The 25551-nt window shown below is 48.2% G+C and overlaps 1 protein-coding gene across 1 annotated transcript in view; it reads left to right on the forward strand.

The window, feature by feature from the left end:
• The window catches only part of LOC141168646 (granzyme A-like), a 223202-nt gene that overhangs the window by 15249 nt on the left and 182402 nt on the right, over window positions 1-25551 (forward strand). Inside the window, exon 2 of the mRNA XM_073655068.1 lies at window positions 5090-5166. Within this exon, the coding sequence (XP_073511169.1) occupies window positions 5151-5166 (16 nt within the window). The 5' untranslated portion in view covers window positions 5090-5150. The remainder of the gene's footprint in view (window positions 1-5089; window positions 5167-25551) is intronic.

Raw genomic sequence — 25551 nt, forward strand, 5'->3', positions numbered from 1 at the left:
GAGTGGTACCTGGATCGTCAGAAAAAGAGTTAAAAACAACTGGTTTGAGGAGAGATACGTGGAAGGAGTTGGGAATCCGTAAGGTGGCTGGGAGTTTTAGCTTGTAAGCCACGGGATTGATTTGCTTGACAACCTCAAAAGGACCGATGAACTGCGGACCCAACTTATACGATGGTATTTTGAGCTGAACATGTTTGGAGGAGAGCCAGATCCTGTCTCCCGGTTGGAACTGAGGCAGATCCAGACGTCTCTTATCAGCATGTCTCTTCATCCGCTCAGAGGACTGAAGAAGTGCGGATCTAGTGTCTTCCCAAATAGTAGAAAATTCGCTGACCAGAGACTCTGCAGCAGGATTGTCCACAGAAGCGGAGACAGGAAACGGGATCCAGGGGTGTTGTCCGTAGACCACAAAGAACGGGGATTTGGAAGAAGACTCACTCTCATGGTTGTTATATGAGAACTCGGCCCATGGTAGAAGTTCAACCCAGTCGTTATGGTGAGCATTGACGAAATGCCGGCGAAAGCTGGTAAGGACCTGGTTGATACGTTCCACTTGACCATTGGACTGAGGATAATGAGCAGAGGAGAAATCCAGGGTGACATCCAACAGCTTACACGTAGCTCTCTAGAACCACGAAGTGAACTGGACCCCGTGATCATACACATTGTGGAGGGGTACGCCGTGGAGACAAAAGATGTGTTGAATGAAGTCCTTAGCCAACACAGATGCGGACGGGAGACCAGGCAGAGGGATGAAGTGAGCCATCTTAGAAAAGCGGTCAGCGACCACCCAAATGACGGTACAACCGGCAGAAACAGGGAGATCTGTAATAAAGTCCATAGCAATGTGTTGCCAAGGAGCAGAAGGTATGGGTAAAGGCAGGAGACGGCCGGCGGGAAGAAGCCTGGAAACTTTGTTACAGGCACAGGAGGAACAAGCCGTGACGAAATCCGCAACATCCTTGCGTAGAGAAGGCCACCAGTAATGCCGGGCGATGAGTACGAAGGTCTTCCTCTGGCCTGCATGGCCAGCTAGTTTGGACGAATGACCCCAGAGATTAACCTTCTTATGATCCGGAACAGCTACAAAAGTCTTACCAGGTGGGAGACAAGCCATGTCAAACGGGGGCCACAGTCATTACACTGGAGGGGTCGATGATATAAAGAGGCTCCTCCTCTTGGTCGGAGGACAGGAAAGAGTGGGATAGAGCATCGGCTTTAACGTTCTTGTCCGCAGGGTGGTAATGTAGAGAGAAGCAGAATCGGGCAAAGAATAGAGACCACTGGGCCTGACGCGGATTGAGTCTCTGGGCGCTTTGTAGATAGGCCTGGTTTTTGTGATCTGTGTAGATGATCACCGGATGCAGAGCCCCTTCCAGCAGGTAGCGCCACTCCTCCAGCGCCAATTTGATGGAAAGCAGCTCACGATCTCCTATGGAATAGTTGCGCTCGGATGAGGAGAAGAGCTTGGAGAAGAAGCTGCAGGTTACCATTCTCCCGGACGGGGTTCTCTGGGTGAGCACCGCTCCGGCTCTGGAGGAGGAAGCATCAACCCCCAGGCAGAACTGCTTGTTGCAATCCGGACGGTGCAGCACAGGGGCGGAGGAGAAGGCTTGTTTTAGGGAGACGAAGGCCTCCTCTGTTTCGGAAATCCATTCCTTGGGATTTGCTCCCTTACGGGTGATCGCGGAGATGGGAGCAGTCCGGGAGGAGAAGTGAGGAATGAAGAGGCGGTAATAATTTGCGAAGGCCAGGAATCGCTGAATCGCCTTCAAGCCCTCCGGTCGGGGCCATTTTAAGACGGCAGAAGCCTTCTCGGGGTCCATTCGAAGACCAGTCTCGGAGATAACATATCCCAGGAACGGAAGGGAAGTCTACTCGAAGAGACATTTTTTAAATTTTGCGTAGAGACGATTCTGCCGGAGCCTTAGCAGAACCTGACGAACGTTCCTCCGGTGTGAGGGTAGATCCGGAGAGAAGACCAAGATATCGTCCAGGTATACCACTACGCAAGAATACAAGAGGTCACGGAAAATGTCATTAACTAGCTCCTGGAAGACAGCTGGAGCATTACAGAGACCAAAGGGCATGACGCGGTATTCGTACTGACCGTCCCGGGTGTTGAATGCCGTCTTCCACTCGTCTCCCTGGCGGATCCGGACCAAATTGTACGCCCCACGAAGATCGAGCTTGGTGAAGACCCTCGCGCCTTTAAGGCAGTCAAACAGCTCCGAGATGAGAGGCAGGGGGTACTTATTCTTGATGGTAATTTGGTTAAGCCCCCTGTAATCGATATACGGCTGTAGCGAGCCGTCTTTCTTTTTAACAAAGAAGAATCCTGCTCCAGCCGGGGAAGTGGATTTCTGAATGAATTCCCTAGCAAGATTCTCCTCAATGTACTCAGACATGGCCCGGGTCTCAGCCAGCGACAAGGGGTAGATATGCCCGCGGGGAGGAGGAGCACCAGGTACCAGGTCGATGGGGCAGTCATACGGCCTATGAGGTGGTAGTGTTTCAGCCTCTTTCTTGTCGAAGACGTCCGCATAGGACCAGTAGGGTGCCGGCAGACCAGGTAGATTAGCTGGAGTAGACGGGGGTCGAGCCGGGCGAACCGGAACCAGGCAGGCCCCATGGCAATCCTGCCCCCAACAGAGCACCTCACTAGATCGCCAATTCAGGATGGGTTCATGCTTCTGTAGCCAGGGCAGACCAAGCAAAAGGGAGTGAGAGAGTCCAGATAGCACATGGAAGGAGATCCTCTCCGAGTGCAGCATTCCCACCTGAAGGGTTACAGGTTCTGTGAAGAGCAGGATGGTCACCGGAAGGAGCCTTCCATCCACGGAAGTGACTGCCAATGGTTCGGCCAGATGTTTGGTAGGAATCTGATACTTCTCCACAAGGGACTGAGAAATGAGATTCCCGGCGGCTCCGGAATCCAGGTGGGCGGTTTCAAAGAAGCGGATCTCTCCACAGGAAATAGAAATGGATAGAGTCAAAGACAGAGAGGATTTGCTCTTGCCTAGGACGACCTCTCCGAGTGGTCCTTGACACTGGAGTTTCCCAGCTTCACCGGGCAGGAACGGATCAGGTGCTCCTTACTACCACAGTAGAAACAGCTCCCCTCGGCTTGGCATGTCTCTTGACGAGACTTGACCATCTTGGTCTGGTCAATTTGCATGGGTTCGGGCGAGCATGCCCGGGGAGTTGCTGGTTGGGAGGCAGGTTTCTGGAAAACAGGAGCGAGACGAGGAAATCTTCTCTCCTGGGTAGTCTCCTTAACTCATTCCAGGAAAAGGATGTCAATCTGGGTAGCTAGTGACGCCAGGTCATCCAGGGTGGTAGGAATGTCCCGGCCGGCTAGCTCATCCTTGATCCAGGGGCGGAACTACCGCCCGTGCAGCCGGTTCATTGAACGGGGGCCCCGAGGGAGAGGGGGCCCCTCCAGCCTCCAGCAGGGCCGCCATCAGGGCATGACTGCCCTGACTCCAGTATGGGGCCCGGCCGGTAGGGGCCCCCTCGGGGGCCCCCCTCTTGTGCGTCTCTCTCCTCATGGGGCCCCTGGCCCCATGCTATGCGCCGGGTCCGGGACATTTCAGCGCTGAGCTGCGCTGTTGCAGCAGCGCCTTCATGATTCCCCTGACTTCCGGTCATGCCGTCACATGGCCGGAAGTCAGGAGAACCTGCTGTCAGCGATTTGGACGAGCGCCAGGATTCTGCAGGGATCGCATGGGGGTAAGTATAACAAGTTTTATTTTTTTTTAAATACAATTAACTAGGAGTGGAGAAATGGGAGATGCACATGTGTGTGTGTGTGTGTGGGGGGGGAGATGGGAGATGCACATGTGTGTGTGTGTGGGGGGGGAGATGGGAGATGCACGTGTGGGGGGGGGAGATGGGAGATGCACATGTGTGTGGGGGGGGAGATGGGAGATGCACATGTGTGTGTGTGGGGGGGGATGGGAGATGCACATGTGTGTGTGGGGGGGATGGGAGATGCACATGTGTGTGGGGGGGGAGATGGGAGATGCACATGTGTGTGTGTGGGGGGGGAGATGGGAGATGCACATGTGTGTGGGGGGGGGAGATGGGAGATGCACATGTGTGTGGGGGGGGGAGATGGGAGATGCACATGTGTGGGGGGGGGAGATGGGAGATGCACATGTGTGTGGGGGGGGATGGGAGATGCACATGTGTGTGGGGGGGGATGGGAGATGCACATGTGTGTGGGGGGGGAGATGGGAGATGCACATGTGTGTGGGGGGGAGATGGGAGATGCACATGTGTGGGGGGGGGATGGGAGATGCACATGTGTGTGGGGGGGAGATGGGAGATGCACATGTGTGGGGGGGGGAGATGGGAGATGCACATGTGTGGGGGGGGAGATGGGAGATGCACATGTGTGGGGGGGGAGATGGGAGATGCACATGTGGGGGGGGGTGAGAGAGGTGCACATGTGGTGGAGGGGGATGAGAGAGGTGCACATGTGGTGGAGAGGGATGAGAGAGGGGTACATGTGGGGGAGGGGGATGAGAGAGGGGCACATGTGGGGGAGGGGGACGAGAGGGGCACATGTGGGGGAGGGGGGTGAGAGAGGGGCACATGTGGGGGAGGGGGTGAGAGATGTGCACATGGGGGGGGATGAGAGCTGCACATGGGGGGGTTTGAGAGCTGCACATGGGGGAATTGGGAGTAGGGGGATAATGAGCTGCACATAACGAATGTGGGGTGGGGGAGAGTAAATGATAAATGATGATGGGGTGGGGAGAGCACGGACATGATATAATGAATTGGGGCAGGGGGTGCATGTAAATATTGAATGGGGGGAGCAGGAAGTATAGAGTAGGGGGCGTTGCGGATGCAGGAGTGTGACTGGTAACAAATTGGCGGAAAGAGTAGAGGTTCTAATTAAATTATATATTAAGTGCCTATTTACAGTTAATGGGGGCACAGTGATGGATTACAATTTATATTTGGAATGGTAGGTTGCATAATAACTAACCATATATTGATGGTGGATGCACGTCTGTATTCAGCTGCGTAATGTAGAAGTTGAGGAATGTGCTCTAGATAACTGTGTTATTTTATGCAGAGACGAGTCCTGGCTGGAAGACGTGATGGCGGTCTGTGCTGGATGAAGGAGAAAAGCGAAGATGAAGGACTTCACCGGTGAGTCAGTCTATTACATGTACACTGTGTATAATGTCACTGGTGATCACTGTATTACCTGTACACTGACACTATATACAGAGCTCCTGTGTATAATGTCACTGGTGATCACTGTATTACCTGTACACTGACACTATATACAGAGCTCCTGTGTATAATTTCACTGGTGATCACTGTATTACCTGTACACTGACACTATATACAGAGCTCCTGTGTATAATGTCACTGATGATCACTGTATTACCTGTACACTATATACAGAGCTCCTGTGTATAATGTCACTGGTGATCACTGTATTACCTGTACACTGACACTATATACAGAGCTCCTGTGTATAATTTCACTGGTGATCACTAGATTACCTGGACACTTACGTTATACATACCATGTATAGAGCTCCCGTGTATAATGACACGTATGGTAATATTAGTAATGTGGTGGTAATATTAGTAATGTAGTGGTAATATGTGGTCTGGTCATGGTGTGGCAGTTTTTCTCCCTTCTGTGTGGTATTATTCGGTCACTATGTTGTGGTAATATGTGGTCTGGTCATGGTGTGGCGGTATTCCCTGTATGTGGTATTATTGGTCATTTAAAAAAAAAATGTATATGACACATTCCCTTAAAGAAAACTAAATAAAAATATATCTAAAAAGAGTATTGGATATTTTAAGAAAATTTTAATAGGTTAGAGTAGGGCCCGCCCAGAAGAGTCTACCTTATCGTGGTGGCGGCTTTAAAAATCTTTTGGCCAAAACAAAAGCTGATGGCTATGTATGTGGCGCCGTCACATGGCCGAACGTCAGGAGAACCTGGTGGCAGCGACGTGGACGAGCGCCAGGATTCTGCAGGGATTGCATGGGGGTAAGTATAACAAGTTTTATTTTTTTTAAATACAATTAATTAACTAGGAGTGGGGGGAATCAGAGATGCACGGGGGGGATGAGAGATGCACACGGGGGGGTGAGAGATGCACATGGGGGGGTGAGAGATGCACATGGGGGGGTGAGAGATGCACATGGGGGGGTGAGAGATGCACATGGGGGGTGAGAGATGCACATGGGGGGGATGAGAGATGCACATGGGGGGATGAGAGATGCATGGGGGGTGAGAGCTGCACATGGGTGGGATGAGAGCTGCACATGGGGGGGTGAGAGATGCACATGGGGGGTTATGTTTACATAACTTTGTTGCCTTATGAAGGGCAGGGGGGGCCCCCCAAAATTTCTTGCACAGGGGCCCACTACAGTCTGTGTCCGCCCCTGCCTTGATCCATCCGTAAAGACCATCCCAGAAGGTGGCCACCAGGGCCTCGTCGTTCCAGGCAAGCTCAGATGCGAGGGTACGGAACTGTATGGCATACTGGCCCACGGTGAGACTCCATTGGCGTAGACAGAGCAATGAGGAAGCAGTAGAAGTCCTTCGTCCAGGCTCATCAAAGACCTTCCGGAAGGCAGAGAGGAAAGCCGGAAGATCGGACACCAGGTGATCCCCTCTCTCCCATAGAGGGTTTGGCCATGCCAATGCTTCCCCAGTGATGTGAGACATGATGAATGCTACCTTGGCCCAGTCAGAGGGAAACTGATGTGCCAGGAGTTCAAAGTGCAGCGTGCACTGGTTCAGAAAACCCCCGACATAAGATGGGGTCTCCCCCAAAACGAGGAGGCGCAGAGAGCCGGGGTCCAGAGCTGGATGTCGTGGCACTAGTAGGCTGAGGCGCAGCCGGAGCGGGTGCAGCTCAGCTCGATATGGACACAGATGGGGTGGGCAGCGTGTTCAGGCGGGAGTTGACAGACCGCAGGTAGGTCAAGATGGTTTCCTGTTGGGATCTCTGACGAAAAACCTCCTGGTACAGGTCAGCAAGGAAAGGAGCCTGTGGGCCACTGGGTTCCATGGCCCATGCAAACTGTTACGGATCCGGGTGGTGGAACCTCTGTGCTGCGGTGCAAGGAGGGGCCAGAGGGGCGTTACTAAGTATCAACTCGGTCCGACCAAGGTCGCACAGCGGCTCAGTCGACTCCATGCACCACGGAGGAAGTGAGCAGAGGGACCAGGTGCCACTCTAGGACTGACCTTGTATGAGAGCAGGCGACTCCCACGGGTCAGAAGGCAGAAACTGACAGGTACAGCGGATAAGCTTTGGCTGGCAGGCTGACGGGTGGTCCGGGTAGACAAGCAGGCAGATTAGACAGATAGTCAGGTGAGTGTTCCAGGTAGGCAAGCTAGCGGCACAACAGGTAGCTGGCAGGTGCTTCCAGGTAAGCGGGCAGGCAGGTGCTTCCAGGTAAGCAGGCTGGCAGGCATGGCAGGTAACAGGCAGGTTCTTCCAGGTAAGTGGGCTGGCAGGCACGGCAGGTAACAGGCTAGTGCTTCCAGGTAAGCAGGCGGGCAGAGCCCATAGATAGACTGGCAGACTAGACTGTAGACAGACTGTCGGGCTGGAGAGCAGTCAGGCTGGCGGACTGGACTGAAGATCAGACTGGTGGACAGGACTGACTTGCAGAGGACCTGAGGGCTGAAGCAAAGTAAGAATCACAAAGCAACAACCTTGCCCAGGCACCTCCATATTGGAGGAGGTGCCTTTTATAGGGGAAGTCCTCCGGCCATTGTCCGGGGACTTTTTAGGGCTGCGCGCGCGGCCCCTTTAAGAGGGAGGGAGGGCACGCGCGCGCTCCCTCTTTAAGAGGGAGGGAGCGCACGCGCGCGCGCCCTAAGCACAGAGCCGGGGAAGCTGCGTGCACCAGCAGCAGCTGCAGGGAGGCCGGAAGACGCTGGAGCAGGACCGCGGCGGTAAGGGGGACGGTGTCTCTGCCGGGCAGGAGGCAGATACGCTGATGCTACACATGCGCACTTGGGTGTTCTGAGGCCACAATGAAAGGTCTAGCCAGGGGACCACGAAGCGCATGCCCGGACATTTTGGTGGAGTCATTTTCTATCAGAGTATCGCCATCTTTTGGGGGAGCAAAAGCTTAAGTTTACTCACAAATCAATTTTAAAACTAACAGATAACATGACTGCCTCAGGAATATTGTAGAATGATAATATTAGGTAAAAAAAACGTGAATAATACATGATACATGATGTGAACAAGAGTTTTAAACAATACGTGTACAATAAGAAGGAGTGAAGTAAAAATACATTAATAAATTAAAAAAATATATGTAAACAATCATGATTAAGTGATGTGATAAAAATGATGAAGTCCATGATGAATCAAGAATATGATCCAATCAGAATTAAGTAATAAAAAGTGATTAAAAGTGTAAGGTGATAAATACGGTGCATTAAGTGTATATATTACTTCATGATTCCCACCGTATTGGTAATCTAAGATGTGGATCACTATCATAACAAATCCAAAAGAGTATATAAAAAGTCTACAAACTACATATAAAATACATACTATGTAGATTATGAGCTCCAAATTTCAAAGGAAAAGAGGTCAGATATTGAGTCCACTATATAATGCACTCAATTACTGTGACATGTACCCAAATGAATAGATAGTTGTCGAGAGGATCCCAGTCCTCGAAGTATCTCTTTCAGAACATATCATATATACTGACAAAGGAGTAATCCATTAAACGTATATCATGTGTCTTTGAATCAAAGACTCCAAAGAGGTAAAGGTGTCCCTCTAGTGTTCATCAAATAACATCTCATGGGATCACTGTCCCCTTCTCTAAACTTTCCACAGACCCTTTATAATGTTCATGGTACACAAAAAAGAGGGATATTCTGACTATGATTCAACCCAATGCTTCACGTGATATCCTATCCGTGTATACGACCTATGCCACCATCCAACCAGGATCCAAGAAAGGGTCATCATTAGACTAAAAAACAAAACAAATAGACAAATTTAAAAGAAATCAACAAGAAAAAAATCAGGAAAGAAGAATTTATGATAGTGAATGAGGACTAGAAAAATGGGGCAAAACTTAATTTTTCATTTAATCCCACGGGGGACATAGTGTTCCACAATCGCAATCCTCTTACATTCTGTTTGTACCAAAATGCATTTCAAAATTCCCCCTCTGATGCCACAGTGTATACGATCGATGCCAATAACTCGCAAACCACTTGCGTCACAGCCATGAAAAGTACGAAAATGTCTTGGAAGGGTTTTGAGGGTAGCTAGGTCATCAACTTTTTGGGTGTTCATTATATCCCTGACATGCTCAGGCACATGAGCTTAGCAGTCGTGATGTCAACCCTATGTATATTTTTGAACATGAACTTGTGGCATGGTATATCACATGTGTGGTACTGCATGTGATATGATGGCGAAGATTAAATTTCTTCTTTCCATCAGCTGAGTTGAAATGTGTACTCTTGACAAGGTTTTTATTTTTACAGGCCAGACAGTCACAACATGGATAGCAACCCAATTTTTGCTTAATATTACCAAGATTCAGTGGATTAATTGTTTTAGCTACATAGTGGCTATTTACCAACAGGTCTTTTACATTTTTCCCTCGTCTTGCCATAAATTGTAGAATTTCTACCTAATTTTGGGCTAACACAGTCAATAAGACTGACCAGTGTTTTTTAACTATTTCCTGCTTCCGCTTCCACTGGCAATTATAAGTGGAAATGAATCTGATGTTTTGATCCATTTTAATATCATTTTTTGATTTAAATAGGAGTTGTTGTCTCGAAGTTTTCTTGGCCCTTAAATAGCCATTTTTAATGCAATGGTTGCTATATCCACGAGATCTAAATCTTTCATTTAGATCATTCGACTGGACTTCAAATTTCTGGTCAGTCGAGCAGATCTGCCTCATCCTGAGGAACTGTCCAAGTTGGATTGCCTTGATAGTATGTGGGGTATGGGATGAGGAGGCATCTAATAATGATTTAACAGAAGTATCTTTTCTGAAAACATCCGTTTGCATCAATCAACCCTTGTCAACCTCAAAGCTTATATCTAGGAAATCAATCTTTTTCTTGTGTGCTTGATATGTCGATTTGATATTCAAAGTATTGCAATTTAATTGATCCACAAAACATGCTATTATCTTTTTTGTTCCCTTGCCAGATAAACAAAATGTTGTCAATATACCTTTACCAACACTGCACCCGGTCAATGGTCGAAGATCCATCTTGGTGAAAGATGGACCTCTCCCAGAGACTGAGAAACAGGTTGGCATAGGAAGGGGCGCATGCTGCCCCCATGGCAGTATCACGTTTTTGTATGAAAACTCTATTCTTAAAGACAAACATGTTGTGGGTCAAGACAAAATGCAAAAATTCCAGAATAAGATCATACACTTGGCCATCCCAGTTGCTGTTCATCTGGAGGAAGCGGTCCTCCTTAATACCATTGTCATGAGAAATACACGTGTTAAATAATTCGACATCAGCTGTGAGCAGCCACATGTCCCATTCAATGATCACCCCACACATTTTTGTTGGCATGTCAGTAGCGTCACGTACGTACGAAGGAATCTACATACTGGATCACACAACCCATCAATCCCCGAGACAATTGGTCGTCCCGGAGGATTGATGGAATATTTGTGTATCTTCAGTAGAAGATAAAATGTCGAATCTTTGTGAACTCAATTAAGAGTCCCTGAAAGATTTTCTTAGTAAAGACATCTTGATCCAGTGCTCTCTGCAGGATGGTTTGTAGTTCCACTTTATATGATGCTATTGGGCAATAATGTAATCTACAGGGTGGGCCATTTATATGGATACACCTAAATAAAATGGAAATGGTTGGTGATATCAACTTCCTGTTGTGGCACATTAGTATATGGGAGGGGAAAATTTTTTCCAGATGGGTGGTGACCATGGAGGCCATTTTGAAGTCGTCCATTTTGGATCCAACTTATTTTTTTCAATGGGAAGAGGGTCATGTGACACATCAAACTTATTGAGAATTTCATAAGAAAAACAATGGTGTGCTTGGTTGTAACCTAACTTCATTCTTTCATGAGTTATTTACAAGTTTCTCATTGCTTACAGCCATTGACATGTTGCAGAGGTTAACACGTGAGGAGTGGATAGAAATTGTGTTGATGTCTGGTGAACGCAGTACCTGGGTCATTGCAGCAGATTTCAATGCAAGACACCCTACGAGACCACCCATCTCCCATGGTACACTTAGCAAACTGCTTGACAAATTTCGTGAAACAGGTTCAGTGTTGGATTATCAAAATGTGGACGCAAGAAAACTGTCACTAATGAAGAAACATCAGTGGCTGTCCTAGATTCATTCAGCAAGAGCTCACAGCATAGCACTCGCCACATATCACTGGAGAGTGGCATCAGTTGAACATCCCTTCAACGGATATTAGCTACTCACAAATGGCAACCTTACAAAGTCCAGCTGCTGCAGCATCTCAATGAGGATGACCCAGTTCGGCGCACTGAATTTGCAGAATGGGCAAAACAAAAATTGTAACAGGACCCTCAGTTTACACAGAATATTATGTTCAGTAATGAGGCAAACTTTTTTGTGAATGGTGAAGTTAACAAACAAAACCACCGCTATTGGTCTGACACTAACCCACAGTGGATAGATCCCTCCAACACTGTTGGAACACAAAAATTGATAGTATGGTGTGGTATATGGGCTACAAAAATAGTGGGACCATTCTTCGTCAATGGAAACCTCAATGCCACTGGATATCTGAAATTGCTACATGATGATGTGTTGCCCTATTTATCCACTGAAGATGGCACGTTCCCTGAATTTTTCCAACAAGATGGTGCACCACCACATTATGGGTGTCAGGTCAGAGCATTCCTACATGAACAGTTTCCTGGAAAGTGGATTGGTCATCGTGGGCCAGTTGAATGGCCACCAAGGTCTCCCGATCTGACCCCCTTAGACTTTTATCTTTGGGGTCATCTGAAGGCAATTGTCTATGCTGTGAAGATACGAGATGTGCAGCATGTGAAACAACGGATACTGGAACCCTGTACTAGCATTTCTTCTGCGGTGTTGCTATCAGTGTGTCAAGAGTGGGAGAAGAGGGTTGCATTGACAATCCAACACAATGGGCTGCACTTTGAACACATTTTATAAGTGGTCATAAACTTGTAAATAACTCATGAAAGAATAAAGTTATGTTGAAACCAAGCACACCATTGTTTTTCCTATGAAATTCTCAATAAGTTTGATGTGTGACCCACATGACCCTCTTCCCATTGAAAAAAATAAAGCTAGATCCAAAATAGCCGACTTCAAAATGGCCGCCATGGTCACCACCTATCTGGAAAAGTTTTCCCCCTCCCATATACTAATGTGCCACAAACAGGAAGTTGATATCACCAACCATTCCCATATTATTTAGGTGTATCCATATAAATGGCCCACCCTGTAGTGTAGGTGTCTTTCCAATTAAGTTGCATAGAAGCTTCTCTTTCATATTTTTGAATGGGCCAGATCACGACATTGCCTCCCTTGTCTGCTGCTTTTATCAACACGTCGTCTAATGCCCTTAGTTCATTTAGGGCACGACGCTGTGATGGAGTAATGTTATCACTTACAACATAATTTGGAATTTTCTTGAAGTCCGCCAAAACCAATTTGGTGAAAATTTCAATTTGGGGGCAGAGGACAAGTGAGGGAACGTCGTTGACCTTGGAAGTATTGATTTAGGGAACGTACCTTTTGTTTCAATATCCTGTTTACTGAGTAACTCCTCTAAAATGGCCAACGCTTCTTTTTCAGCCCTAGATGTTAATCCGTGTTCCTCTCCTGATTTATTGTGCAATTTTTTCAGGATCAGTTTACGGGGAGTATAGAAACAGTTCCTTCATGGCTGTGAAATAATCAAATGAATTATTATGTACAAATGTCAGGCCCAGCCGTAATACTTCACACTGTGCAGACATGAGGCGATAAATTTATTACCTCCAACTAGTAATGAGCGAGCAGTAAAATGCTCGGGTACTCGTTGCTCGGGTCGAGAAAACTGGAATACTCGGGTGCTCGACCCGAGCAACGAGCCCAATGCAAGTCTATGGGAAACTCAAGCATTTTGCAGGCGGCTCCACCCGGCGGTCTGCAGAGGGCCTAAAAATTGCCCAAATCGATGGGAACTGTGCTCAAATGAGCACTGGGAACAGCATGGGGAAGACCCCTGGAAGCATTTCTGACTCCCAGGTCACTGCTGTTAACAAAATTTTCAGAGTATTACGCCACTTTTACGGACTTACAATAAAACATACAAAAACGAAACCAAAATGGGTTTAAAGGAACATCCTTTCCAGGGTAATGACTTGTATAGAAGGCAAAATAAATAACCAAAACCAAAAATACTCCTCCACACCTTGGGCTATGTTCACACGTTGCGATTTTGCCCTTTTGCATTGCTTTCAACCAAGACAAATGCATTCACCAGGAAATGTAATTTTAACATTTTACAACCTTATCTGGCCATGTGGTGTGTGACACATCATCAGACACATGCATACAGTGCTGAAAAGACAAGGGAACAGCATGGGGAAGACCTCTGGAAGCATCTATGACTCCCAGGTCACTGCCTAAAAGTGTGCCCATCATAAGTGGCGCATGCGAAGATGCCTCCCGCCATGCACCTGTCGTTGCAGACTTGCAACAATCACCGTCCACGTCCTTGTCCCACTGCAGAGTTCAGTTGTCCCTACCCCATTCCTTGGAATGCAAGCGCAAGTCTGCAGGCAGCCAGCCAGCCAGCCACCCACAGGCTGCAATACTATACTGCCAAGTTTTTGACAGCAGCTTGCACTTTAAATGTGGCCTATTAAGCTCATGGAGGCAGAAGCTTTTCATAACCTCATGCCGGCGGCGGCCGGGTGTCCATACTCGGTCCCCAGCCGCCACTATATTTCCCGGTATCGCCTCCACCTTCCACAAGCACGGGTCCCACAACATTACCCGTGCCCTCCCCAGTGAAAGGACTGGCATAGAGGGAAACCCTATCTAGCCTGCATGTCATTTCTCACAGGAAGTCCTGTAATGCAGCTTGTTGCAGAAGCAATGGCAGCCCGTCCAACATCAACTCGCCCTTGTCGGTGGTGCTTTGACACACACACACATCTTTCTTTGCGCATTTAATTTCTTGAATACAGAGTTGGACAATGGCCTGATCTGTAATGCGGTTTGAGAAATAACATGCATAAGCATGGCCGATCCACATTAAAAAAGCAGCCATAGAGTGTCCGGGAACCTTCCCCTACACTTTTCTTAGCCAGGGATGCTCTTCGGCAGGGTTGGACGGGCCCACCAGAGAACCGGAGACTCCTCCGGCGGGCCCTGGCTTCTCCTTCAGGAGAGTTCATAGTGCCGAGGTGAGGCCATGATGATGATAGAGGCCACCATCTGCTTAGTTTTCTGTTACTTGGAATGTAAGTGCAAGTTTGCAGCCAGCCAGCCACCCACCCACAGGCCACAACACTAAACTGCCAGATTTCTGGGCAACTTTTTGCACTTGAAATATGGCCTTTTAAGCTCGTGGAGCCGGAAGCTTTTCACAATCTCATGCCGGCGGCGGCCGGGTGTCCAGACTCCGTCCCCAGCCACCACTATATTTCCCGGTATCGCCTCCACCTTCCAAAAGCACGGGTCCCACAACATTACCCGTGCCCTCCCCAGTGCACTTACTGGGAAGGACTGCCTAACCACAAACACATGGACAGGTGAACGTGGCCAGGGACGGTACGGGGCCAGTTCACAACTTTTTTTATTTAGCTTGGTGAAAGGACTGGCATAGAGGGAAACCCTATCTAGCCTGCGTGTCATTTCTCCCAGGAAATCCTGTAAAGCTGCTTGCACTTGAAATGTGGCCTTTTAGGCTTGTGGAGGTGGAAGCTTTTCACAACCACATGCTTCATGCCTCGTGTCCATACTCGGTCACCAGCCATCACTATTTCTCCCGGTGTTGTCTCCGTCTTCTACAAGTCCCTGAACATTACTGCTGGTACTTTTCTGTGGGAATTTGCTTGCCTCCTACCAGCCTGGAATATTTCCAGCAAACTATGATACGACGCCATGGTATTAGCACTGCCCCCAGTACCAGTAGCGAAGCCATCCCCAATTTACTTCTCAGGAATTTTATTTGGTAGACTGAGTGGCTGCCCAAATACATTTTCTCACAAAGGAGCTGAAGATAGAGTGGCAGTAGGTGCAACTTTCTCCAGCCTGTTAGATATTAGAGGGTGAACGGCAGCACATTGGATCAGTGGTTAGCACTGAAGACTTGCAGCGCTGGGATCCTGGGTTTAAATCCCAGGAAGGACAACATTCGCAAGGACTTTGTATGTTCTCCCCGTGTTTGCGTGGGTTTCCACCTCAGTAAATAAGCAGCCATAGAGTGTCCGGGAACCTTTCCACACACTTTTCTTAGCCAGGACTGCTTCTCGGTGTTACGCACACGCCCGGGCAGACTGGCTTGAGCATGATTAGTGATCCCACTGTACCATGAACCAAGGAGTGCCTGGAGGGGCGTAACTAAGTATCAACCCGATCCGACCAAGGTCACACGGCGGCTCAGTCAACTCCGTGAACCAGGGAGGAACCGAGCAGAGGGACCAGGTGCTACTCCAGGTCAGACCCCGGTCACAGCTGTTGACCCACACCGTTGAATGCAGGAACAGGCAGGTTAAACTGGCATATTGACTAGTGGGTACTGGCAGGCACGGCTGGTATGCAGACAGGTGGATATTGACAGGCACAGCTGGTATGCAGACAGGTGGGCACTGGCAGGCATGGCTGGCATGCAGACAGGCGAGTACTGGCAAGTATAAACGTAAGCAGCATAGGGACCAGTACAGACTGGGATACAGGAACAGAGCCGCAGGTGCGGTAGACAAGCAGAGCAGAGCAAAACCCGCAGATGCGGTGAACAAGCAAAGCAGAGCAAAACCCACAGATGCGGTGAACAAGCAATGAAGAGCAAAACCGCAGATGCGGTGAACAAGCAAAGCAGAGCAAAACCCGCAGATGTGGTGAACAAGCAAAGCAGAGCAAAACTGCAGATGCGGTGAACAAGCAAAGCAGAGCAAAACCCGCAGATGTGGTGAACAAGCAAAGCAGAGGAAAACCGCTGATGCGGTGCTCAAGCAAAGCAGAGCAAAACCCACATATGCGGTGATCAAGCAAAGTAGAGCAAAATCCGCAGATGCGGTGAACAAGCAAAGCAGAGCAAAACCCACAGATGAGGTAAACAAGCAAAGCAGAGCAAAACCGCAGATGCGGTGAACAAGCAAAGCAGAGCAAAACCCGCAGATGTGGTGAACAAGCAAAGCAGAGCAAAACCACAGATGCGGTGAACTAGCAAAGCAGAGCAAAACTCGCAGATGCGGTGAACAAGCAAAGCAGAGCAAAACCCCTCTGATGTGGTGAACAAGCAAAGCAGAGCAAAACCACAGATGCGGTGAACTAGCAAAGCAGAGCAAAACCCGCAGATGCGGTGAACAAGCAAAGCAGAGCAAAACCGCAGATGCAGTGAACTAGCAAAGCAGAGCAAAACCCGCAGATGCGGTGAACAAGCAAAGCAGAGCAAAACCGCAGATGCAGTGAAACAGCAAAGCAAAACCGCCGGTGCGGTGAGCAAGCTGAGCAAAGCAAAACCCTCAGATGCGGTAGACAGGACAGGGCTCTGTTCACATGGAACAGACTGGAAAACACAAGAAGATAGCTGGAACACAGGAGATAGATACTGAGGGAGGGAAACAGAACGAGCAGAACCAGATACACGAGTTGGAGTTAGGTGCAGGTTCAGATACTGCAGGTAAGAAGGAAGATACAGACAGAGACAAACAAGTAACAGACTAGGACACTGTTCAGACAGGATCTGAACCAGGAACAAGATACAGGACCGAGCCCGGGAACTCAGCATCCAGGGTGGCAGAAACTGACTAGAAGTCACAGGTACAGGTAGAGGCCCTGGGTACTCAGCCCTCAGGGTGGCAGAAACAGACTAGAGTCAGGACAGGACCTGGCAACTCAGTTGCAAAAGACAAACTGACTGAAAGTGTTGCTCAGGCACCTCTCACTGGGTGGAGGGGGTTTAAGTATCCAGTGACTCACAGCAATAGGCTGGGGACACATTAGGACTGTGCACACAGTAACTATAAGAAACAGGCAGAAGCCACGCCGACACCCAAAGCATTCAGACAAGAGACATGGACACAGCAGATACTGAAACAAAATGTGCAGCTTGGACTGACAAGTAAGATTGCGGTCTTGCATGGTGGGAGGTGGTGCACCATGCAAGCACGCCGCCAGGAATGTTACACTCGGCAGGGTTGGATGGTCCCACCAGAGAATCGTGCCTTGGCTTCTACCTCAGGAGAGTTCATGATAGCGCTAACATTGCAGCTGCTATGGGGCGCTTGAGTGGGGGAGAAAGGTTAGCCCTCGGAATCAAATCCTCTGGTGGGCACAATGTTTTTCAATCTGAAACAGCTTCTCAGTGGGAGTTGTATTTCACCACAGCCATATTCTTTAGCTCGATGAAAGGACTGGCATAGAGTGAAACCGTATCTACTCCGGCTGTCATTTCTCTGTCACCAGGTTCCGCCCATTGTCACACACGACCATGCCTGGCTGTATGTTCAGCGGTGAGAGTCACAGATCAGGCTGCTGTGTTACAGCTTTCAACTACTCTGCAGCGCTGGGTGGTTTGTCAATTAAGCATTAAGCATGTTATCTTCAGCACAGCCTGTTGCCGCTTGGCCAAGGAAGTGCTGCAGTGCTGTCAGCTTGTGACTGATGTGGTCATTTCGGAGATGGAGGAGGAGGTGCATGAGCTGAACAATGTGATTACATTGTTGTTAAATTGGTGACGCTGTTTTTTATACTAAAGAAATATCGTATTGTTTTGGGTTTTTTTAAGTTTTTTTTATGACAAATGCATTCACCGGGAAATGTAATTTTAACATTTTACAACCTTAGCTGGCAATGTGGTGTGTGACACATCATCAGACACTTCCTGTTTTATTTATGATGGAGGGACTCAGAAAGTCATAAAGCCTATTTTTATAGGGACATCAGACGGCCCTTACTATTCTTAAAAGGCCAGCAGTCGGCCCTAGCTATTGTTAGAGAGCCATCAGCCGGCTATGCTTTGTTGTTCCCATTATTAACAAGTGGGTCTCCTATACTGTTATTGCATATCCAGTGACTGCAAGGGCTGCCAAAAATTTGGACGCAACCCAATACCCCTTTGAAGAAACATAGAGGAGGGTCTCAGTAAAAAAAATGTTCCCATTATAAAGGAGCGGGTATCCTATAGTGTTAATGCCCATGGTATGACTGCAAGGGCTGGCAAAATTTGGGAAAAATCCCAGTAAGAATTTAAAGACACAAGGAGCAGGGCCACAGTAACAAGGTACGACATGTTCCCATTAGAAAGGAGAGAGTCTGCTTTACAGTTATAGGGTATGCAGTGAATCCAGCGGCTGACCAATTTTAGGAAAAACCCCACTAAGAATTTAAAGACACATAGAGCAGGGCCACAGTAACGACAAATTCCCATTAAAAAGGAGAGAGTCTCCCATAGTGTTGGCCTATGCAGTGAATGCAAGGGCTGCCAAAGTTTGGGAGGCACTTCAATGCCCCTTGGAAGAGACGTGGAGGAGGGCCTCATAAAAAAGTGTTCCCATTAGAAAGGAGCGGGCCTCCTATACTTGTAATGCCCATGCACTAAATGTATGGACTGACAAACATTTACTCCTGGGGGGGTATACATGAACATACTGTATAAAAAATTTTTTTTTACCGGCATCATAAACACCCTTAAAAAAATTATGTGGGTGTTGCATCACGGACCACGGTCACCCTGGTGATATGGTGGTGGAGGATGAGGAGAAGGAGGACAAGAGCAAATAGCTAAAATCAGGAAGCGTATACCCATGTGTGGGTGTGAAAAGGTTCATGGGAATACACCTCCCAAGAAAAGACACTGGATTGGAGTTTATGTTACGCTGCTATCATTCGGTGGTGTTGAGAAGTCTGGCCTAATCCAGCCCTTGTTCATTTTCATAAGAGACAGCCTGTCAGCATTTTCAGTTGAAAGGCGGATGCGCTTATCAGTTACAGTATAATTCCACCAGCGGCACTTAAAACCCGCTCTGATAAAACGCTGGCGGCAGGGCAGGCCAGGATCTCCAAGGTATAGAGAGCCAGTTCATTCCACGTATCCAGCTTGGATACCCAATATTTATAAAGCACAGCAGAATCACGGAGGACGTTGGTATGGTCGGCAAGGTACTCCCTCAGCATCTTCCCAAACTTTGCGCTCCTTGTGAGAGTACCCCGCTCCTCAGGGCCTGTCCGATGGGAGGGTCTGAGAAAACTCTCCCAGAACTTTGACAGTGTTCCACTGCCTCTGCTGGATTGAAGTTGTGTTTCTCTCGCCTATACTCCTTGGTTGTCCAATGATGTGTGCCCTCTGCCATCAGCGTTTTCAGATAGGAATTTTTTTAATAGTTCCGCAACAAGGGCCTTCTGGTACAGCTCCATTTTTGTAGACTTGTCCGCCTCAGGAATAAGAGATATAAAGTTCTCCTTGTAGCGTGGGTCTAGAAGTGTCACCAACCAGTAATGCCTGTCACCCAAAATTTTGAGAACGCGTGGGTCATGGGAAAGGCAGCGTAACATAAACTCAGCCATGCGTGCCAGACTACTAACAGGCAAGACTTCCGTGTCCTCACCAAGAGGATGACTGACCATGCTCTCCTCCTCCTCTCTGTCCTCTGGCCATCCACGCTGAACAGATGGCATGACAGCTGTGCAGGTAGTACCGTCTATAGTGCATGAAACTAGCTCCTGTCCTTCCTCCTCCTCCTCCTCTTCCTCATTGTCACCCAATCCACGTTGGGATGAGATGAGTCTTGGCTGTGTGTAATCACCCTGTATGGTTCCTTGCTCCATCTCATCGTGCTCCGCCTGCAATGCATCCTCTTTGATTGTGAGCAGAGAGCAATTCAGAAGACAGAGAAGCGGGATGGTGACGCTAATTATGGGGTCATCGCCGCTCACCATCTTGGTGGAGTCCTCAAAGTTTTGGAGGATGGTACATATGTCTGACATCCATGTCGACTCCTGAGGTCTTATGTGTGGAGTCTAAACTGAATAATGACGGCCTTGTTGATGCTGGTACTCAACAACTGCCCTCTTGTGCTCACAAATCCTTCCCAACATCTGCAGTGTAGAGTTCCAATGCGTGGGGACTAGAGATGAGCGTTGTTCTACTCGAACTGTTCGCCAATCTCAAATTCGAGCTGTTTTGGGCGGTGTTCGAGCCGTTCGGCGAACACGAACAATTTGAGAAAAATTCGGCTGTTCGAGGTTATGTTCGATAACTGTTCGTGCACCAAAATCATAACTGGATTTTTTCTCAGTAATGATGAAAATTAATGTTAATACGCAGTTTGAGTGTACAGCGGGGTGGGGGGAGGGGCAGGGGATGGATCTCTGCAGGAACAATGAAGATCTCCATTTTTTTTTCTCTTTCCCGCATTTACAGTGGGGAGGTGCAATCTGTCAGCCTATCAGCAGCGCACACACGGAGCGAAGTGCTTTTTTTCACACAAGCAAGGGCATGTGTCATTGGCAGTGTATGTCACATGTCCTTGCCCTATAAGACCAAGCCATTTTCCCCGTCGCCACCATTTTCTCACTGCTGCAGCTGCGTGTTAGACGGCACCGCTGTTGCTGTGTGCGCTATACCTTGTTAATTTCAAGCCAATTTTCGCACAAATATACAGATAGCTTGGGAGTAGGGAATAGTTGTGATTGCAGTCCTTTTAAGGACTAGGTTACAGCATTTCCTACGACTTTTATCAGGCAGGTCTGTGCTCTTAAATAGATAGGTTGTGGGAGTAAAGACTAATTGTAATTGGAGTCCTTTTCAGGACTAGGTTACATCAGTTCCTATCAGTTTTTGCCAGGCAGGTCTGTGCCAGTGCTGTGCAAGTTTTTTTCACAGCATTTGGCTGAATCTAGCAAAGCTAATCCTTTTTGGCCTATTGCAGAGTGTGTTAGTCAGTGGAGTAGCCTATCTGTGTTGCAAGATATACCACCTGTGTATAGAATACCAATTTTTTTACTGCACCTAGTGAAGTAAAATCTTTTGGGCATAGCATCATTCTATTAGTCCATCTATACTGACCTCCATCAGGTTGCAAACTGAATCTAATTTTTTTCTGCATCTAGCTCTGAAAAAATATTGGGCTTCTAGCTGTGTGTGGGACTTGTTGTATTAGTCCATCTATACTGACCTCCATCAGGTTGCAAACTGAATATAATTTTTTTCTGCATCTAGCTCTGAAAAAATATTTGGCCTTCTAGTAGTGTGTCGGACTTTCTCTATTAGTCCATCTATACTGACCTCCATCAGGTTGCAAATTAAAAATAATTTTTATCTGCATCTATAGTACCTCTGAAAAAATATTTGGCCTTCTAGCAGTGTGTCGGACTTTCTCTATTAGTCCATCTATACTGACCTCCATCAGGTTGCAAATTCAAAATAATTTTTATCTGCATCTACAGTACCTCTGAAAAAATATTTGGGCTTCTAGCTGTGTGTGGGACTTGTTGTATTAGTCCATCTATACTGACCTCCATCAGGTTGCAAACTGAATATATTTTTTTCTGCATCTACCTCTGAAAAAATATTGGGCTTCTAGCTGTGTGTGGGACTTGTTGTATTAGTCCATCTATACTGACCTCCATCAGGTTGCAAACTGAATATATTTTTTTCTGCATCTACCTCTGAAAAAATATTGGGCTTCTAGCTGTGTGTGGGACTTGTTGTATTAGTCCATCTATACTGACCTCCATCAGGTTGCAAACTGAATGTATTTTTTTCTGCATCTACCTCTGAAAAAATATTGGGCTTCTAGCTGTGTGTGGGACTTGTTGTATTAGTCCATCTATACTGACCTCCATCAGGTTGCAAATTGAATATAATTTTTTTCTGCATCTAACCCAGCCAATAGTTTTGGCCTAATACCACAGTTTGGCCACTCAGCTCTGCTCGGTTACCATCCATTGTTTTTTTGTGCAAACAACTCCAGAGTTGTGAATTAGTTAACCACCAAAATGAGTGGAAAAAGGCCTGCTGCTGGTGGAAAGGGGAATAGGCGTGTTGGGAAGGGGAAAAAAGGTTGTGTCCGTGGGGTAGGTGTTAAAGCAACAGTAACATCTGCAGAAGAAAGACCATCTTCCAGCCAAACTAAAATGTCTACTTCTTTTAGCGGACAATGTGATAAGATCCCTTTCTTACGGCCACGCCAATCGCTACAAATTCCAGATGAGGCACAAAAACAGCAGGTGCTTCAACGGATATCAAGTGCTCCTTTAAGTGGGCTCTCCTCCACATCAACTTCAACATCACAAATACTCCAGTCCTCAAAGGTGTCACCCAAATCGCACTTGCTTCCTCACAGCTCCCAAATCTCCAGCTGCCCGTCTGAGTATGAGGTAGAACAGATGGTTGAGTCTGCAGAGCTGTTTACTCATACTATAGCCTGGGAATCAGAGGTCGACTCCAGCGCTTCTGTGAATCCAGACGACGAAATGATCTGCACTGATGCCCAGAATCTTTATGAGTCGGATCCAGGACCAGACGCAGAAGGTTCTGACCATAATGTAGACCCTCATTCCCAAACTGTAACTCCTGTTGGTGGAGACAATGAGGAAGACGATGATAAGACTCAAATACCTGATTGGAGCGACAACTTTAGTTTTTTGTCAGGGCAGGAACAGGTTGGCTCTGAGGACGACGGGTGTGATAACACACAGGGTGATGATGATGAGGTTGGAGATCCCACTTACTGTCAACCCACAGTCAGCCAAGAGATGAGGTCAGCAGAGGAGGTGGAGGAAGATGCTAGTGACGACGAGGTCAGGTTGCGCCTTCCTGGACAGAGACGTAGTACTGGAAGCACGTCAACAACTGCATCCTCAAACACAACTCTGCCTCTCACCACAAGTCGTGGTGGCTCTTCAGGTCGCATGGGTGCTAAGCCTTGCATAGCCTGGGCATTTTTTCAGATCGATAAAGATGACCCAACTCGTGTTATCTGTAACATTTGTCAGCAAAAGCTAAGTAGAGGCCAAAAAATACATAGTTTGAGTACTTCATGCATGAACCGGCACATGGACATGAAGCATAAGTTGCAGTGGGAAACTCAGTGTGCTACAATGCGGCCTAGCCGGCCGGGCCAACCACCGTCTGCCATATCTTGTGCATCCGCGGCCTCTTCATCCTCTGTGACTGGGGGGACAGCAGTCACACCTGTTTTGGGGCGCAGACCTGCCACCTCTTTACCCGCATCAGCCAGCGTGATTGGCAGGTCATCATTTTCTTTGGAGGTGGTAACACCAGCTGGTGTTGAGCGCTGTCCGACATCGATAGCACCACCTTTGGATCAAGGCAACCTAACATGTCCGCCTGCATCTTCCTCACAGACCGGCAGTTTGCCGGGGACACCCTTATCAACCCCGTCTAAGCACAATAGCCAGCCCTCGGTCCCTCAGATGTGGACAAGTAAAAGACCATTTCCTCCTAGCCATGAGAAAGCTAAGAGGTTGAATTTCACCATCTGCAAGCTCTTGGCTACAGAAATGCTGCCTTTCCGCCTGGTGGACACAGAGGATTTTCGAGACCTTATGTCCGTCGCAGTGCCCCAGTACCAGATGCCCAGTCGGCACTACTTCTCAAAGAAAGGTGTGCCTGCGCTCCACCAGCATGTCGCACACAACATCACCGCTTCTTTGAGAAACTCTGTGTGTGACAGGGTGCATTTCACCACAGACACTTGGACGAGTAGGCATGGACAGGGGCGTTACATGTCGCTGACTGGGCACTGGGTAACTATGGTGACAGCAGGACAAGGGGCTGCTGTCCAAGTCTTGCCATCCCCACGAGTTGTGCGTCAATCCTCTTTATGTCAAAGTTCCTCCACTGCTTCTGCCTCCTCAACCTCCTCTCGGTCTTCCACCTGCACCCAAAGCCTGTCTGATCATGCCACAAGCTTTCTAACTGCGCAGAAGGGATCCTGCACACCTCCTTACTATGCTGGCAGTAGGGCTCAACGTCATCAGGCGGTTTTTACTTTGAAATGTCTGGGAAATGTGAGTCACACAGCTGAGGAGTTGTGGTCAGCTCTGGAGAACCAATTTCATGAATGGTTGTCTCCACTGGACCTGAAACCAGGGAAGGCCGTGTGCGACAATGCTGCAAACCTGGGTGCGGCCCTTCGCCGGGGCAATGTCACACACGTGCCTTGTATGGCTCACGTGTTGAACCTGGTTGTCCAGCAATTTTTAGCCCACTATCCCAGACTAGATGGCCTTCTGCAGAGGGCACGGTCGCTGTGTGCTCACTTCCGCCGTTCGCATCCCGCAGCTCAGCGACTTACATCTCTACAGAAGTCGTTGGGCCTGCCACTTCACCGGCTAAAATGCGATGTGCCTACCCGGTGGAATTCAACTCTGCACATGTTGCAGCGACTGTGGCAGCACCGACAAGCCCTGGTGCAATACGTTCTGACGTATAGCCTGGGCCAACGAGATTCAGAGGTGGGGCAAATCACGCTGGAGGAGTGGTCTCAGATCAGGGACCTATGCACCCTTCTGCACAGTTTTGAAATGGCGACGAAGATGTTTAGTGCTGACGATGCCATTATCAGCATGACTATTCCGGTGATTTACATGCTGGAGCACATGTTAAACAGAATTCGGAGTCAGGTGGTGGCACAAGAGGAGGTGGAGGAAGTAGAGGAGGAGGAGTTGTATGCGGAAGGGCTAACATCTGCAAGGTCCAGACGGTCGGCAGCACCAAGGCGGCAGGCATGTGAGGGTGGGGGAGATGGTTTTACCAGGGCGCATGGTAGCAGCCAAACTAGTGAGGAAGGTGCAGGAGCCCAGGAAGAAGTGGAGGACGAACTGATGGAAGACTCATCAGATGAGGGAGACCTTGATCACATTTCTGTTGTGCGAGGTTGGGGGGAGAGGACAGAGGAAGGAAGCATGATTGTTACCTCGCCACCAACACAACAGGGACTTGGTGCTCCTGGATGCGCAACACACATGAGTGCCTTCTTGCTGCACTACCTGCAACATGACCCTCGAATTGTGAGAATTAGAAATAATCCTGACTACTGGGTTGCCACACTGTTAGATCCCCGGTACAAAAGTAAATTTGCAGAAATTATTCCTGCCATAGAAAGGGATGCACGCATGCAGGAGTATCAGCAGAGACTGTTGCAGAATCTTACATGTGCTTTTCCACAAAATACCAGTGGTGCACGTAGTGAATCTCACAGTTCCAACTTGCCAACCGTGGGACCGTCAAGTGTTCAGCACTCAAACCGTAACAGAACCACAGTATCTGCTGGTAACATCAATTTTGCGGAATCATTTCACCACTTTTT

Source organism: Phyllobates terribilis, unplaced genomic scaffold (genome assembly GCF_046119375.1).
Source record: "Phyllobates terribilis strain yellow unplaced genomic scaffold, ASM4611937v1 Scaffold_1__5_contigs__length_1240528914, whole genome shotgun sequence".
NCBI classification, from domain to species: domain Eukaryota; kingdom Metazoa; phylum Chordata; class Amphibia; order Anura; family Dendrobatidae; genus Phyllobates; species Phyllobates terribilis.